Below are 12,562 nucleotides of genomic sequence, written 5' to 3'. Positions count from 1 at the left end.
ATCCTTCAACTCGGGTCCGCCCTGCAGGACGTGATCAACACTCTGCACCGATGGGAGACCAGAGGAGTGCCCACACCTCTTCCGACCTTACCACCACCATCGGTCAGTCCTCCCATCCAAGCTCCAGAATCCAGTGGGATTCGGCTCTCGCTCCCGAGGGCGTATGATGGCGCCACAGCCGGGTGTCAGGGGTTCCTCCTGCAGGTGGAACTCTACCTGCCCACTATACACCCGGCGCCCTCGGGATACGAGAGCGTTCCCGCCCTCATCTCCTGTCTCTCCGGCAAGGTGTTGGAGTGGGCCAACGCTGAATGGAGGGGAATAGACGCCGCCACCATCACCTACGCGGAGTTCTCCCGCCGCTTCAGGGCAGTGTTCGACCATCCACCTGAGGGGAAAGCGGCGGGGGAGCGTCTATTCCACCTCCGACAGGGGAAGAGGAGCGCACAGGAGTTCGCCCTGGAATTCCGGGCTCTAGCGGCGGATGCGGGGTTGAATGAGCAGGCCCTCATCGACCACTATCGATGCAGTCTACGGGAGGACGTTCGGAGAGAGCTGGCCTGCAGGGACACCAACCTATCGTTCGACCAGTTGGTGGACATGTCCATCCGTCTCGACACCCTGCTGGCCACCCGCGGACGTCCCGAGTGGGGGCCGTCCATTCCATCCTCCAGCACCTCCGAGCCGAGCTCTATGGAGCTCGGGGGTGCTGGCGCTAGAGAGAGGAGGAGAAGGAGCCCGAGGGGGGCCGTCCCCTGCACCAACTGTGGCCGTGGAGGGCACACTGCGGCTAGGTGCTGGGGAGGGTCTCCAGGGGGAAGGGACAACAGGCCACGCACTGGGGAGTCCTTCCAGGTGAGTAGGCACCCCACTTACCCAGAGCTCTCTGTTGTTCACTTATGTATACCTGTAAAATTTCCACAGGTTGCACCTCATTCCCAGCATAAGGCGCTAGTAGATTCAGGCGCAGCTGGGAATTTTGTTGATCTGAATTTTTGTGTAAAGTTAGGGATTCCCCTCCTTCCTGTTGATGCTCCCTTCCCTGTCCATGCACTAGATAGCCGCCCGTTGGGATCGGGGTTGATTAGGGAGGTCACAGCACCACTTAGGATGAGTACGCAGGGGGGTCATGAGGAAACTATTCAGTTATATCTGATCGACTCTCCTGCGTATCCAGTGGTGCTGGGGCTTCCCTGGTTGATTACCCATAATCCCTCCATTTCGTGGCAACAGAGGGCTCTCAAGGAGTGGTCTGCCCAGTGTGTAGGGCGATGTCTAGGTGTTTCCGTGGGGGCGACCTCGGTGGAGAGTCCGAACCAAGTGCCCGCAATGCACATTCCCCCTGAGTATGAGGATGTAGCACTCGTGTTTAGCAAGACGAGGGCGACGCGGTTGCCTCCTCATAGACAGGGGGATTGTGCGATAGACATCCAGGCAGGAGCAGCGCTTCCGCGGAGCCATGTGTATCCTCTGTCTCAAGAGGAGAAGGGGGCTATGGAGACTTACATAGCCGAGTCTCTGAGACAGGGATACATACGGCCCTCCACCTCCCCTGTGTCCTCGAGCTTCTTTTTTGTGAAGAAGAAGGATGGAGGGTTGCGCCCGTGTATTGATTACCGTAGTCTCAATCAGATCACTGTGAAATACAGTTATCCACTCCCTCTGATTGCGACTATGATGGAATCATTACACGGAGTGCGTTTCTTCACAAAACTAGATCTCAGGAGCGCCTACAACTTGGTGCGCAATAGGGAGGGCGATGAATGGAAGACAGCATTTAGTACCACCTCGGGTCATTACGAGTATCTCGTCATGCCATACGGGTTGATGAATGCTCCTTCAGTCTTCCAATCCTTTGTGAACGAGATCTTCCGGGACATGCAGGGGCAAGGTGTGGTCGTGTACATTGACGACATTCTAGTGTACTCTTCTACCCGAGCCGAGCATGTAGCCCTGGTGCGCCGAGTGTTGGGGAGGCTGTTGGAGCACGACTTGTATGTCAAGACAGAGAAATGTCTGTTTTTCCAGGAGTCGGTCTCCTTTTTGGGTTATCGGTTGTCCGCGTCAGGGATGGAGGTTGACCGTGTGTCAGCCGTGCGTAATTGGCAAACCCCAACCACGGTTAAAGAGGTGCAGCAGTTCTTGGGTTTTGCAAATTACTACCGGAGGTTTATCCGGGGTTTTGGACAGGTGGCAGCTCCCATAAAGTCCCTGCTGAAGGGGGGCCCGGTGCGTTTGCAGTGGTCAGCTGAGGCGGACAGGGCATTTGGGAGACTGAAGGACCTGTTCACTTCGGCTCCGGTGCAGGCGCATCCGGACCCCGCTTTACCATTCCAGGTAGAGGTGGATGCGTCAGAGGCCGGTATTGGGGCCGTACTATCGCAACGGTCCAGCACGCCATCTAAACTCCGCCCCTGTGCTTTTTATTCCAAGAAGCGAAATTATGACGTAGGGGATAGGGAGCTGTTAGCCGTGGTACAGGCCCTAAAGGTGTGGAGGCATTGGCTTGAGGGGGCTCAACACCCTTTTCTCATTTTGACTGACCACCGTAACCTGGAGTACATCCGGGCAGCTAGGAGATTGAACCCTCGTCAGGCTCGGTGGAACATGTTTCTAACCCGGTTCGTGTTTAAAATAACGTACATCCCTGGGTCCCAGAACGGTAAGGCAGACGCCCTGTCCAGGCGGTATGACACAGAGGAGAGGTCCATTGAGCCCACTCCCATCCTGTAGGAGTCTTGTCTGGTGGCACCGGTAGTGTGGGAGGTCGATGCAGAAATCGAGCGGGCGTTGCGTACCGACCCTAGTCCCCCAAAGTGTCCTGTGGGTCGGACGTACGTTCCGCTCGAGGTTCGGGATCGTCTGATTTATTGGGCTCATACGTCCCCCTCCTCTGGACATCCAGGTATTGGCTGGACAGTGCACTGCCTTAGCGCAAAGTACTGGTGGCCAACGTTAGCCAGGGATGTGAGGGTTTATGTCTCCTCCTGCTCGGTGTGCGCCCAGTGTAAGGCGCCTAGACACCTGCCCAGGGGAAAGTTACAACCCCTGCCCGTTCCACTACGACCCTGGGCTCACCTCTCGGTGGATTTCGTTACAGACCTTCCCCCCTCTCAGGGGCATACCACTATACTGGTCGTTGTGGATCGGTTCTCGAAGGCCTGTCGTCTCCTCCCAATGCCGGGTCTCCCTACTGCCCTACAGAACGCTGAGGCACTGTTCACCCACGTCTTTCGGCACTACGGGGTGCCCGAGGATATAGTGTCTGATCGAGGTCCCCAGTTCACCTCCAGAGTCTGGAGGGCGTTCATGGAGCGCTTGGGGGTCTCGGTGAGCCTTACCTCGGGGTACCACCCAGAGAGCAATGGGCAGGTAGAAAGAGTGAACCAGGATGTGGGTAGGTTTCTGAGATCGTATTGCTAGGGCCGGCCGGAGGAGTGGGCGAGGTATATCCCCTGGGCAGAGATGGCACAGAACTCTCTCAACCACTCCTCCACCAACCTAACCCCTTTCCAATGTGTGTTAGGGTATCAGCCGGTTCTGGCACCATGGCATCAGAGCTAGATCGAGGCTCCTGCTGTGGATGAGTGGGTGCGGCGCTCGGAGGAGACGTGGAACGCTGCACATGTCCATCTGCAGCGGGCCATCTGTCGACAAAAGGCGAGCGCCGATCTCCACCGCAGTGAGGGTCCGGTGTACGCACCTGGAGATCGAGTCTGGCTCTCGACTCGAAACCTGCCCCTCCGCCTGCCCTGCCGGAAGCTGGGTCGGCGGTTTGTGGGGCCATTTAAAGTCCTGAGGAGGTTGAACGAGGTGTGTTACAGGTTACAACTGCCTATTGATTATCACATTAACCCCTCGTTCCATGTGTCTCTTCTCAGGCCGGTGGTAGCTGGTCCACTCCAGGACTGTGAGATAAGTGAGACTCCTCCGCCCCCATTGGACATCGAGGGGGCTCCGGCGCACACAGTTCGGTCCATCTTGGATTCGAGACGTCGGATGGGGGGTCTCCAGTATCTCGTGGAGTGGGAGGGGTACGGCCCGGAAGAACGGTGCTGGGTGCCGAGGAGGGACATCTTAGACCCATCTCTCCTGACTGAGTTCCACCGTGGTCATCCCACGCGCCCTGCTCCGCGTCCTCCTGGTCGTCCCCGAGGCCGGGGTCGGCGCACGGCTGGAGCCGCGCGTCAAGGGGGGGGTACTGTCACGGTTTCGGCCGAGGCTGCTCCTCCTCCTTGCTCGGGCAGGCTTCGGCGGTCGTCGTCCCCGGAGTACTAGCTGCCACCGTTGTATGTTATCGATGTTGGTTTGGTTTTGTCTTCCTTGTTCACCTGTTTCCTGTTAGTGTTAATTATGTTCCCTATAAGTGTCTCGTTTTGTTTGTAGTGAGTTGTGTGTAATTGTTCCGCCTGTCCGTAGGTGCTGGTATTTTGCTCTATTGTGTTTAGAGTCCAGACGCACTTTTGCGTATTGCTTGTGCATTGGAGTGTTTTTGCGCACTGTTGCGTAATCGCTCGCCTCCTTGTTTTGTTGAGGCCCTTTTCTTCTATTGTCGTGTCCTCTAGTAAAGTCTGTTGGAAGTAGCTTCTGTGTCCTGCGCCTGACTCCTACACCACATCCACATCAGCCATTGACATCATTGCAACTCCACGAGATGAGATCTTGCATGGAGCCCCAGGCCGAGGGAGATTGACAGTTATTTTGTGTTTCTTCCATTTGCGAATAATCACACCAACTGTTGTCACCTTCTCACCAAGCTGCTTGGCAATGGTCTTGTAGTCTTGTAGCCCATTCCAGCCTTGTGTAGGTCTACAATCTTTTCTCTGACATCCTTGGAGAGCTCTTTGGTCTTGGCCATGGTGGAGAGTTTGGAATCTGATTGATTGATTGCTTCTGTGGACAGGTGTCTTTTATACTCCCTTTAAGAGTGTGCTCCTAATCTCAGCTCGTTACCTGTATAAAAGACACCTGGGAGCCAGAAATCTTTCTGATTGAGAGGGGGTCAAATACTTATTTCCCTCATTAAAATGCAAATCAATTTATAACATTTTTGACATGCGTTTTTCTGGATTTTTTGTTGTTGTTATTCTGTCTCTCACTGTTCAAATAAACCTACCATTAAAATTATAGACTGATCATTTCTTTGTCAGTGGGCAAACGTACAAAATCAGCAGGGGATCAAATACTTTTTTCCCTCACTGTATAAGCAGCGCATGAGTTTCAAGTTTGGGGAAGATCATTTTCACCATAAAAATGCACAGCATTACATGCATAATTGCATTTGCTGTCACTTTTGATAATGGTGTTTTCCGCTAATGGAACATTCGCACTTATAGCCTACTACCATGTGTGCATTGCTGCGCTTATAATGTGAAGAAATAGCCTAATAGTTTATCAACATTTTAAGCCAAACGTTCTGATCTGTTGCTAATGGTTGTATTAATTTGGGATCTATTGCATCCCAAAACTGTCCCAGACTATGTTTGGAATATTTATTTCTCGCACAGAATAGAATAGGTCGACTTTTGTACTATGGGGGATAGTAGATTGACATAGGCTAGTGCTTTAGCTGTTCATTAGGCCTACTCATCTTGTTGGCTGACGAAAAGTAAATGTGGACAGTTCTTCCAATATCTTCAATATGCACCTCGGAATTGGATAAGGATGCGCGCAGTTGCGTCCTCTGTGTCTGTCTTAACTTGTAGCCTGTGAGAAAGACCCGATCACCTGATGGAGAGCCGTGTGAGTGAGAGATGCTTCGGACAATCAAGGAGAAGGGCACAACGCAACACTCCGGGCCACAAAAGGCATGGATTTTTTTAGGGTGGATTACAGCCACAAAGGGGATGCCGCCGAGAAATTCGAGGCATTATCAAGTGCATGTCAAATCTTGAATGAGAGACTATTGGAGTGTGTACATCTTGCGCAAAAAAACAAAGCAGAGCTCATGCCTTTCAAGCAACTTTTTTCTAATCATCATTAGTCATGCAGCCTTACAATTTCAAAAAATTATAAAAAATAAATAAAGGAAAAGTGGTGCGTGCATATGTATTCACCCCCTTTGCTATGAAGACCCTAAATAAGATCTGGTGCAACCAATTACCTTCAGAAGTCACATATTTAGTTAAATAAAGTCCACCTGTGTGCAATCTAAGTGTCACATGATCTGTCACATGATCTCAGTATATATACACCTGTTCTGAAAGGCCCCAGAGTCTATAACACCACTAAGCAAGGGGCACCACCAAGCAAGCGGCACCATGAAGACCAAGGTATAGATCAGGGTTGGGTTATTAAAAAATATCCGAAACTTTGAACATCCCATGGCGCACCATTAAATCCATTATTAAAAAATGGAACGAATATGGCACCACAACAAACCTGCCAAGAGAGGGCCACCCACCAAAACTCACGGACCAGGCAAGGGCATTAATCAGAGAGGCAACAAAGAGACCAAAGATAACCCTGAAGGAGCTGCAAAGCTCCACAGCGGAGATTGGAGTATCTGTCCATAGGACCACTTTAAGCTGTACACTCCACAGAGCTGGGCTTTACGGAAGAGTGGCCAGAAAAAAGCCATTGCTTAAAGACAAATATAAGCAAACACGTTTGGTGTTCGCCAAAAGGCATGTGGGAGACTCCCCAAACATATGGAAGAAGGTACTCTGGTCAGATGAGACTAAAATTTAGCTTTTTGGCCATCAAGGAAAACACAATGTCTGGCGCAAACCCAACACCTCTCATCACCCCGAGAACACCATCCCCACAGTGAAGCATGGTGGTGGCAGCATCATGCTGTGGGGATGTTTTTAATCGGCAGGGACTTTGGGGGGGTGAATAGTTATGCACGCTCAAGTTTTCAGGTTTTTTTTGTCTTATTTCTTGTTTGTTTCACAAGAAAAAATATTTTGCATCTTCAAAGTGGTAGGTATGCTGTGTAAATCAAATGATATAAACCCCCCAAAAATCCATTTTAATTCCAGGTTGTAAGGCAACAAAATAGGAAAAATGCCAAGGGGGGTGAATACTTTCGCAAGCCACTGTATAGCCAAATGTTTGTAGAACAACTCAAGTTACATTAATAACTCTAAATTAAGCATAGGAGTACCTATTTCTTTGTTAACCGCTCAACACAGAATAGCCGCATGTGCGCACTCCCTCAAAACGTTTGGAGAAAATATGTATATTTTATTCAGCTTTGTTCAATTGTATTCTTCATGCTATAAAATAATATAAAATAATGCCACGGAATTATAAGCAAATCTTGTCTGCTAAATGAACTAGTGTAGCCCACAACCATTTGGCATAGCCACATCAGGACCTAACATAAGGACAACTCAGAGTATGCTATTATTTTCTTCTGAAATAGACTACATTTTCTTCATATCATGCTTCTTTAGACCTGTCTAAAATGAATAATGGATTTATTGTGAAGGTGTAGACTATATTACATGGATTTATTAGACTTTTTAAAATGGCTTGTAGGCTATGTGTGGAAACCAGGAGATGCTAAATGTGTTTATGTTAATTAACGGTCAATTACCATGAGACCGACAGCTTTTTGCTTGACAATCACCGGCTGACAGAATTTCGTGAACGCCACAGCCCTAAAGGTGGGTGTCATGACTCAGGGGACCACTAAAGATGACCACATCTTGACAAATGGACCATATCTTGACAGATAAGAAGAGAGAAGTATAAGAATATGAGTATATTCATAGACAGGGTTTGGCTGTGTTTTTCACAAATAAACCAGATAGGTTTGGCAAATGGCAGTGCCCATGGGCCACGGCAAATAATTACATTATATTTAGTATTTAACCAATATTTTAATATTTCCTTGTTACCCAATGCATCTAGCTGTTTTTTAAGGCTAAATCCAAAACAGCAGAGTACAGCACCTGCATGACTATATTAAAAGTGACATTATGCCTTAGTTCTATTTGGCCATATGGTGACTTCACTATTCCTGTCAGACATCTGCTTGAAGCACAGACATACATCTATTTATATGGAACATTACCGTAAGGGTTGAGGTGAGATGTGACCCAGGTGCCGTGCAGGATATACAGTAGGCAGTAGGCAGAGATGGTGAAACAAGGATCTTTACTGGTGGTCCAAAAGCCAAAATACAAAATAACGGACTTATTACGATAAAAGAAAGGCGGAGCAAATAAGTCTCCAAAAACTGGCTGACAGCCAAAATACGAAACACTACCTAAGACTGAAACAAATAATGAAACAGGCAGAACACTCCTCAAGTACCTGTACATAGATCTCCGATCAGACACTGAGTAGTACTGCTGGACATAGAGAAACTAGCAGAGAAAACTGAGCAAGGGAACACAGGGAAGTGAGGGTATAAATACACAGGTGAACCGATAGACACATGATTTGGAATGAAATAATAAAGTAATCAAATAAAACAAATGTAATATACACAACCAGGGGTTGGAACCAAAATTATTCTGAAATAAAATATAAACGCAACATGCAACCATTTAAAAGATTTGACTGAGTTACAGTTCATTTAAGGAAATCAGTCAATTGAAATAAATTCATTAGGCCCTAATCTATGGATTTCACATGACTGGGAATACAGATATGCATCCGTTGGTCACAGATACCTTAAAAAAAGGTAGGGGTATGGATCAGAAAACCAGTAAGTATCTGGTGTGACCACCATTTGCATCTTGCAGCGTGACATATCTCCTTCACATAGAGTTGATCAGGCTGTTGATTGTGTCCTGTGGAATGTTGTCCCGCTCCTCTTCAATGGCTGTGCGAAGTTTCTGGATATTGGCGGGAACTGGAACACGCTGTCGTACACGTTGATCCAGAGCATCCCAAACACGCTCAATGGGTGACATGTCTGGTGATTATGCAGAACATGGAAGAACTGGGACATTTTCAGCTTCCAGGAATTGTGTACAGATCCTTGCGATATGGGGCTGTGCATTATCATGCTGAAACATGAGGTGATGCTGGCGGATGAATTGCACGACAATTGGCCTCAGGATCTCGTCACGGTATCTCTGTGCATTCAAATTGCCATCGATAAAATGAAGGTGTGTTCGTTGTCCATTGCTTATGCCTGCCCATACCATAACCCCACCGCCACCATAGGGCACTCTGTTCTCAATGTTGACATCAGCAAACCACTCGCCCACACAACGCAATACATGTGGTCTGCGGTTTTGAGGCCAGTTGGACATACTGCCAAATTCTTTAAAACGACATTGGAGGTAGCTTATGGTAGAGAAATGAACATTACATTCTCTGGCAACAGCTCTGGTGGACATTCTTGCATTCAGCATGCCAATTGCACTCTCCCTCAAAACTTGAGACATCTGTGGCATGTGTTGTTTGACAAAACTGCACATTTTAGAGTAGCCTTTTATTGTCCCCAGCACAAGGTGCACCTGTGTAATGATCATGCTGTTTAATCAGCTTCTTGATACGCCACGCCTGTCAGGTGGATGGAGTATCTTGGCAAAAGCTAACAGGGATGTAAACAAATTTGTGCACAAAATTTGAGATAAATAATATTTTAGTGCGTATGGAACACTTCTGGGATCTTTTATACCAGCTCATGATAATGGGACCAACACTTTACATGTTGTGTTTATATATTTGTTCAGTGTATTTTCCAATCGTTTTGTTCTGAACAGAACCATAATTTTTTTCATTCCGTTCCACTGTTCCGACCAGCAAAATAAAGTTCTGAACCAGTTAGAACCCCAAAAAGGTACCGGTTTATATCGTTCCTTCCTGTTCCTTTTTTTTTTTTTTTTACATTTAGCTCAACATTAAATTACTTCACCAATCAGTGAGGATAGAGCAGCATACTGTGGAGCGTTAAGAGCTAATTGTATTTTTCCGTAACAGCATGGTTTAATCATAATGAAAGACAAACCCACACACTGTGCTGCCAGTCACAGTGTAGGGCGCGAGATGCAACAAAAATGTTGCGGGTGAGGAGAGAGTGAGAGAGAGAGGATGGAGGAAGCTTGCCTTGAAGAGCTGGGCATCTTGTGATGACATGCATTATCTGAATTTGGCCCACAGATTATACCTAAGGAGGAGCGGCTTCTATGGAGGAACTTTGAATGTCTTTGAACTTCCAAGTTGGTTTAATGTTGGACCAGAGCAAACGTTAGCTAGCTAGCTACGGTAGCTAACATGCTTGTGTGTGCAGCACTAGAATTAAAAACAAGTCTTACCTTTTGGAGTTAATAAACCCAATGTGAAACGTGATAAGTATAGTATCGTTAACTAGCATTGAAAAAGTTAATGCATTATTTTAAACATCTCTCCCTAGTTTTTGAATCACGCTTGTAACGTGGTCAGTAGGCTACAGTAACCTATGCTTCAGAGGGGAGGGGCATGTAGCCTACACACACAAGCACACCCACTGGCACAAGATTTCCAGCTGACAGGCAGAAGCCGGAATAAGTTTCTGAGTGACAGAGTGAGGGCTTTGCATAGGCGCTGTGTTGCGATTTTTGTGGGACAGGAAAAATATACACGGAACGTAAAATAACGTTATTAAGCGGTTCCCATGCTTTTAAAATAATGTTTCTCTTCTGGAACAGTATAGACCACTTTCGCTTCCGGTGTGGGTTTTGTTTCTCAAGCAATATCGTTATTTTCCAGTTTTAGGTTCTGTTCCCTGAACCATTCTAACCCTTGTACATAACAACTGAAATATTTTATTTAAGTAAAGTAATGTGAATAAACTATGTTTAATAAGTGATAAGTCCCCTGTAGCTCAGTTGGTAGAGCACGGCGCTTGCAACGCCAGGGTTGTGGGTTCGTTTCCCATGGGGGGCCAGTATGCAAAATGTATGCACTCACTAACTGTAAGTCACTCTGGATAAGAGTGTCTGCTAAAATGACTCAAATGTAAATAAGCAGTAATGAGCAGTCACTACCATCATGGGGATTTTATTAATTGTTTTATCATGTGTTGTTACAGCATTCAACCCACAAAATGCATTTGAAAACAATGATAATGTTCTTATAATCGAACGGAGCTGACCTCAAAAAGCACTAATAACTCAGCACCATTTTCCCCAAATCCAATTAGTTTTCCACATTGATTTAACTTCATCACATAGATTTTTTTTGTTGTTGAAATGACGTGGAAACAACGTTGATTCAACCAGTTTTTGCCCAGTAGAATGTTACATGTCATGAAACACCTGAATACATCCAGGGGGACTGTCAAAAGGGTACAACACAGTGCTCCATAGTATAAGGCATGTAAGAGCAACGGGGATATAGTGTATGGCTTATCAATAAGATATATGGTTGGCACGACTAATCTCCATCGATTATTTACCAATGTAGCAAAACAAATATTGAATGTTTACCTAGACTGGTTGCACCATTGAGGTCAGAATACCTCTTTCCTAAAGGAGACCTGTTCCACTGCTACTGTTTTAACCTAAAGTTGTAAATTTGTGTGGTTCATCCCTATGCAGTTGGTGTGTCCATTAGTTTATGCCTTCCTTATCCATACATTTGCCCATTTCCCAAAACTCACCAAAAGCAACGGCAATCCGCAGACCACTGCGTAAAGTATGGCAGGAGGTACAGCGCTGGACGCCTCGGGTCCAAGGTAGGGCTTGGTGTAGGCATTGTCATAGCAGAAAAACCCTTGGACGTGCACGTTGAAAGTGTCGGTGTACTCAAAGTAGTATGCCAACATGACAGTCCCAGCCATGATCACCAGCTGGAAGTAAAGCATGGTCACAGAGGTGAAGCGAACTGAGCCCCACGAGATCCACGGGCATCAGAAAACCCCGGTTGAATGGAACCCACAGCCGCCCGGTTTTTAGGCTACTGCTGTAACCCGTCCAGTACTCCACCTCGCTCCGCGTTCCATCCACATCTATCTCTCGCTACTACAATGGAAGATAATCCATAAAACATTGTGTTGGGTGAATAGGCGAGCTCAGTCTTGACACCGCTCAGAGGTCCATGCGAGAGTGAGCGCTAGGATAGAAAAAGACTGTGGGGCGGGTTAGAACATGAGCGCGTGGGATGGAATACACTCTCCTTCCGTGGCGCGAGAGATATGCGTGGCATGCAGACTTCTTCCCGCCTTGAGCGATGATGAGTGACAGCGTGCCAACCATGACCATGAGCCACATGACGTTTATAGAAGTCCCATACACTTGTTAACGTTAATGTGTTCCGCAGCTACATCTGTAGGCAACTAGATTCAGCCAAAGTCCGATTTTTGTCGGAGATAAAATAATTATAATAATTTGTCCATCGCAAATTGACCACAGCTAAGCCCAAAAATAGATTGTATTTGAAAATAACATTATTTAATACCTTGATTGCATTTTGAGATATGATCACATCTCTTTTTATTTGTGGGAATATTGGGAACTATCAAATTAAACAACTTTTTTGGCTGAATTCCTAGTGGTCTTTTTGACTAAAAACAAAAAAAACATTTTTTTACAAAAATCTTTGGTGGTCCACAGTTTGTCAGTGTTTAGCTACACCAAAAAGTTCCTGATGTTGATGATCTACTATACTGTGCATT

At 46.9% G+C, this 12,562-nt stretch overlaps 1 protein-coding gene across 1 annotated transcript in view; it reads right to left on the bottom strand.

Moving 5' to 3' along the window:
- LOC121535102 (phospholipid phosphatase-related protein type 5-like) overlaps positions 1 to 12,073 on the bottom strand; it is a 104,232-nt gene extending 92,159 nt beyond the window's left edge. The window contains exon 1 of the mRNA XM_041841824.2: positions 11,549 to 12,073. Coding sequence (XP_041697758.1) covers positions 11,549 to 11,752 — 204 coding nt within the window. The 5' untranslated portion in view covers positions 11,753 to 12,073. The remainder of the gene's footprint in view (positions 1 to 11,548) is intronic.
- Positions 12,074 to 12,562: the final 489 nt, after the last annotated feature.

Source organism: Coregonus clupeaformis, chromosome 21, assembly GCF_020615455.1.
Source record: "Coregonus clupeaformis isolate EN_2021a chromosome 21, ASM2061545v1, whole genome shotgun sequence".
Taxonomy (NCBI): domain Eukaryota; kingdom Metazoa; phylum Chordata; class Actinopteri; order Salmoniformes; family Salmonidae; genus Coregonus; species Coregonus clupeaformis.
Note: the sequence above shows the minus strand (reverse complement) of the source record. Positions and strands in the feature narration are given on the sequence as shown.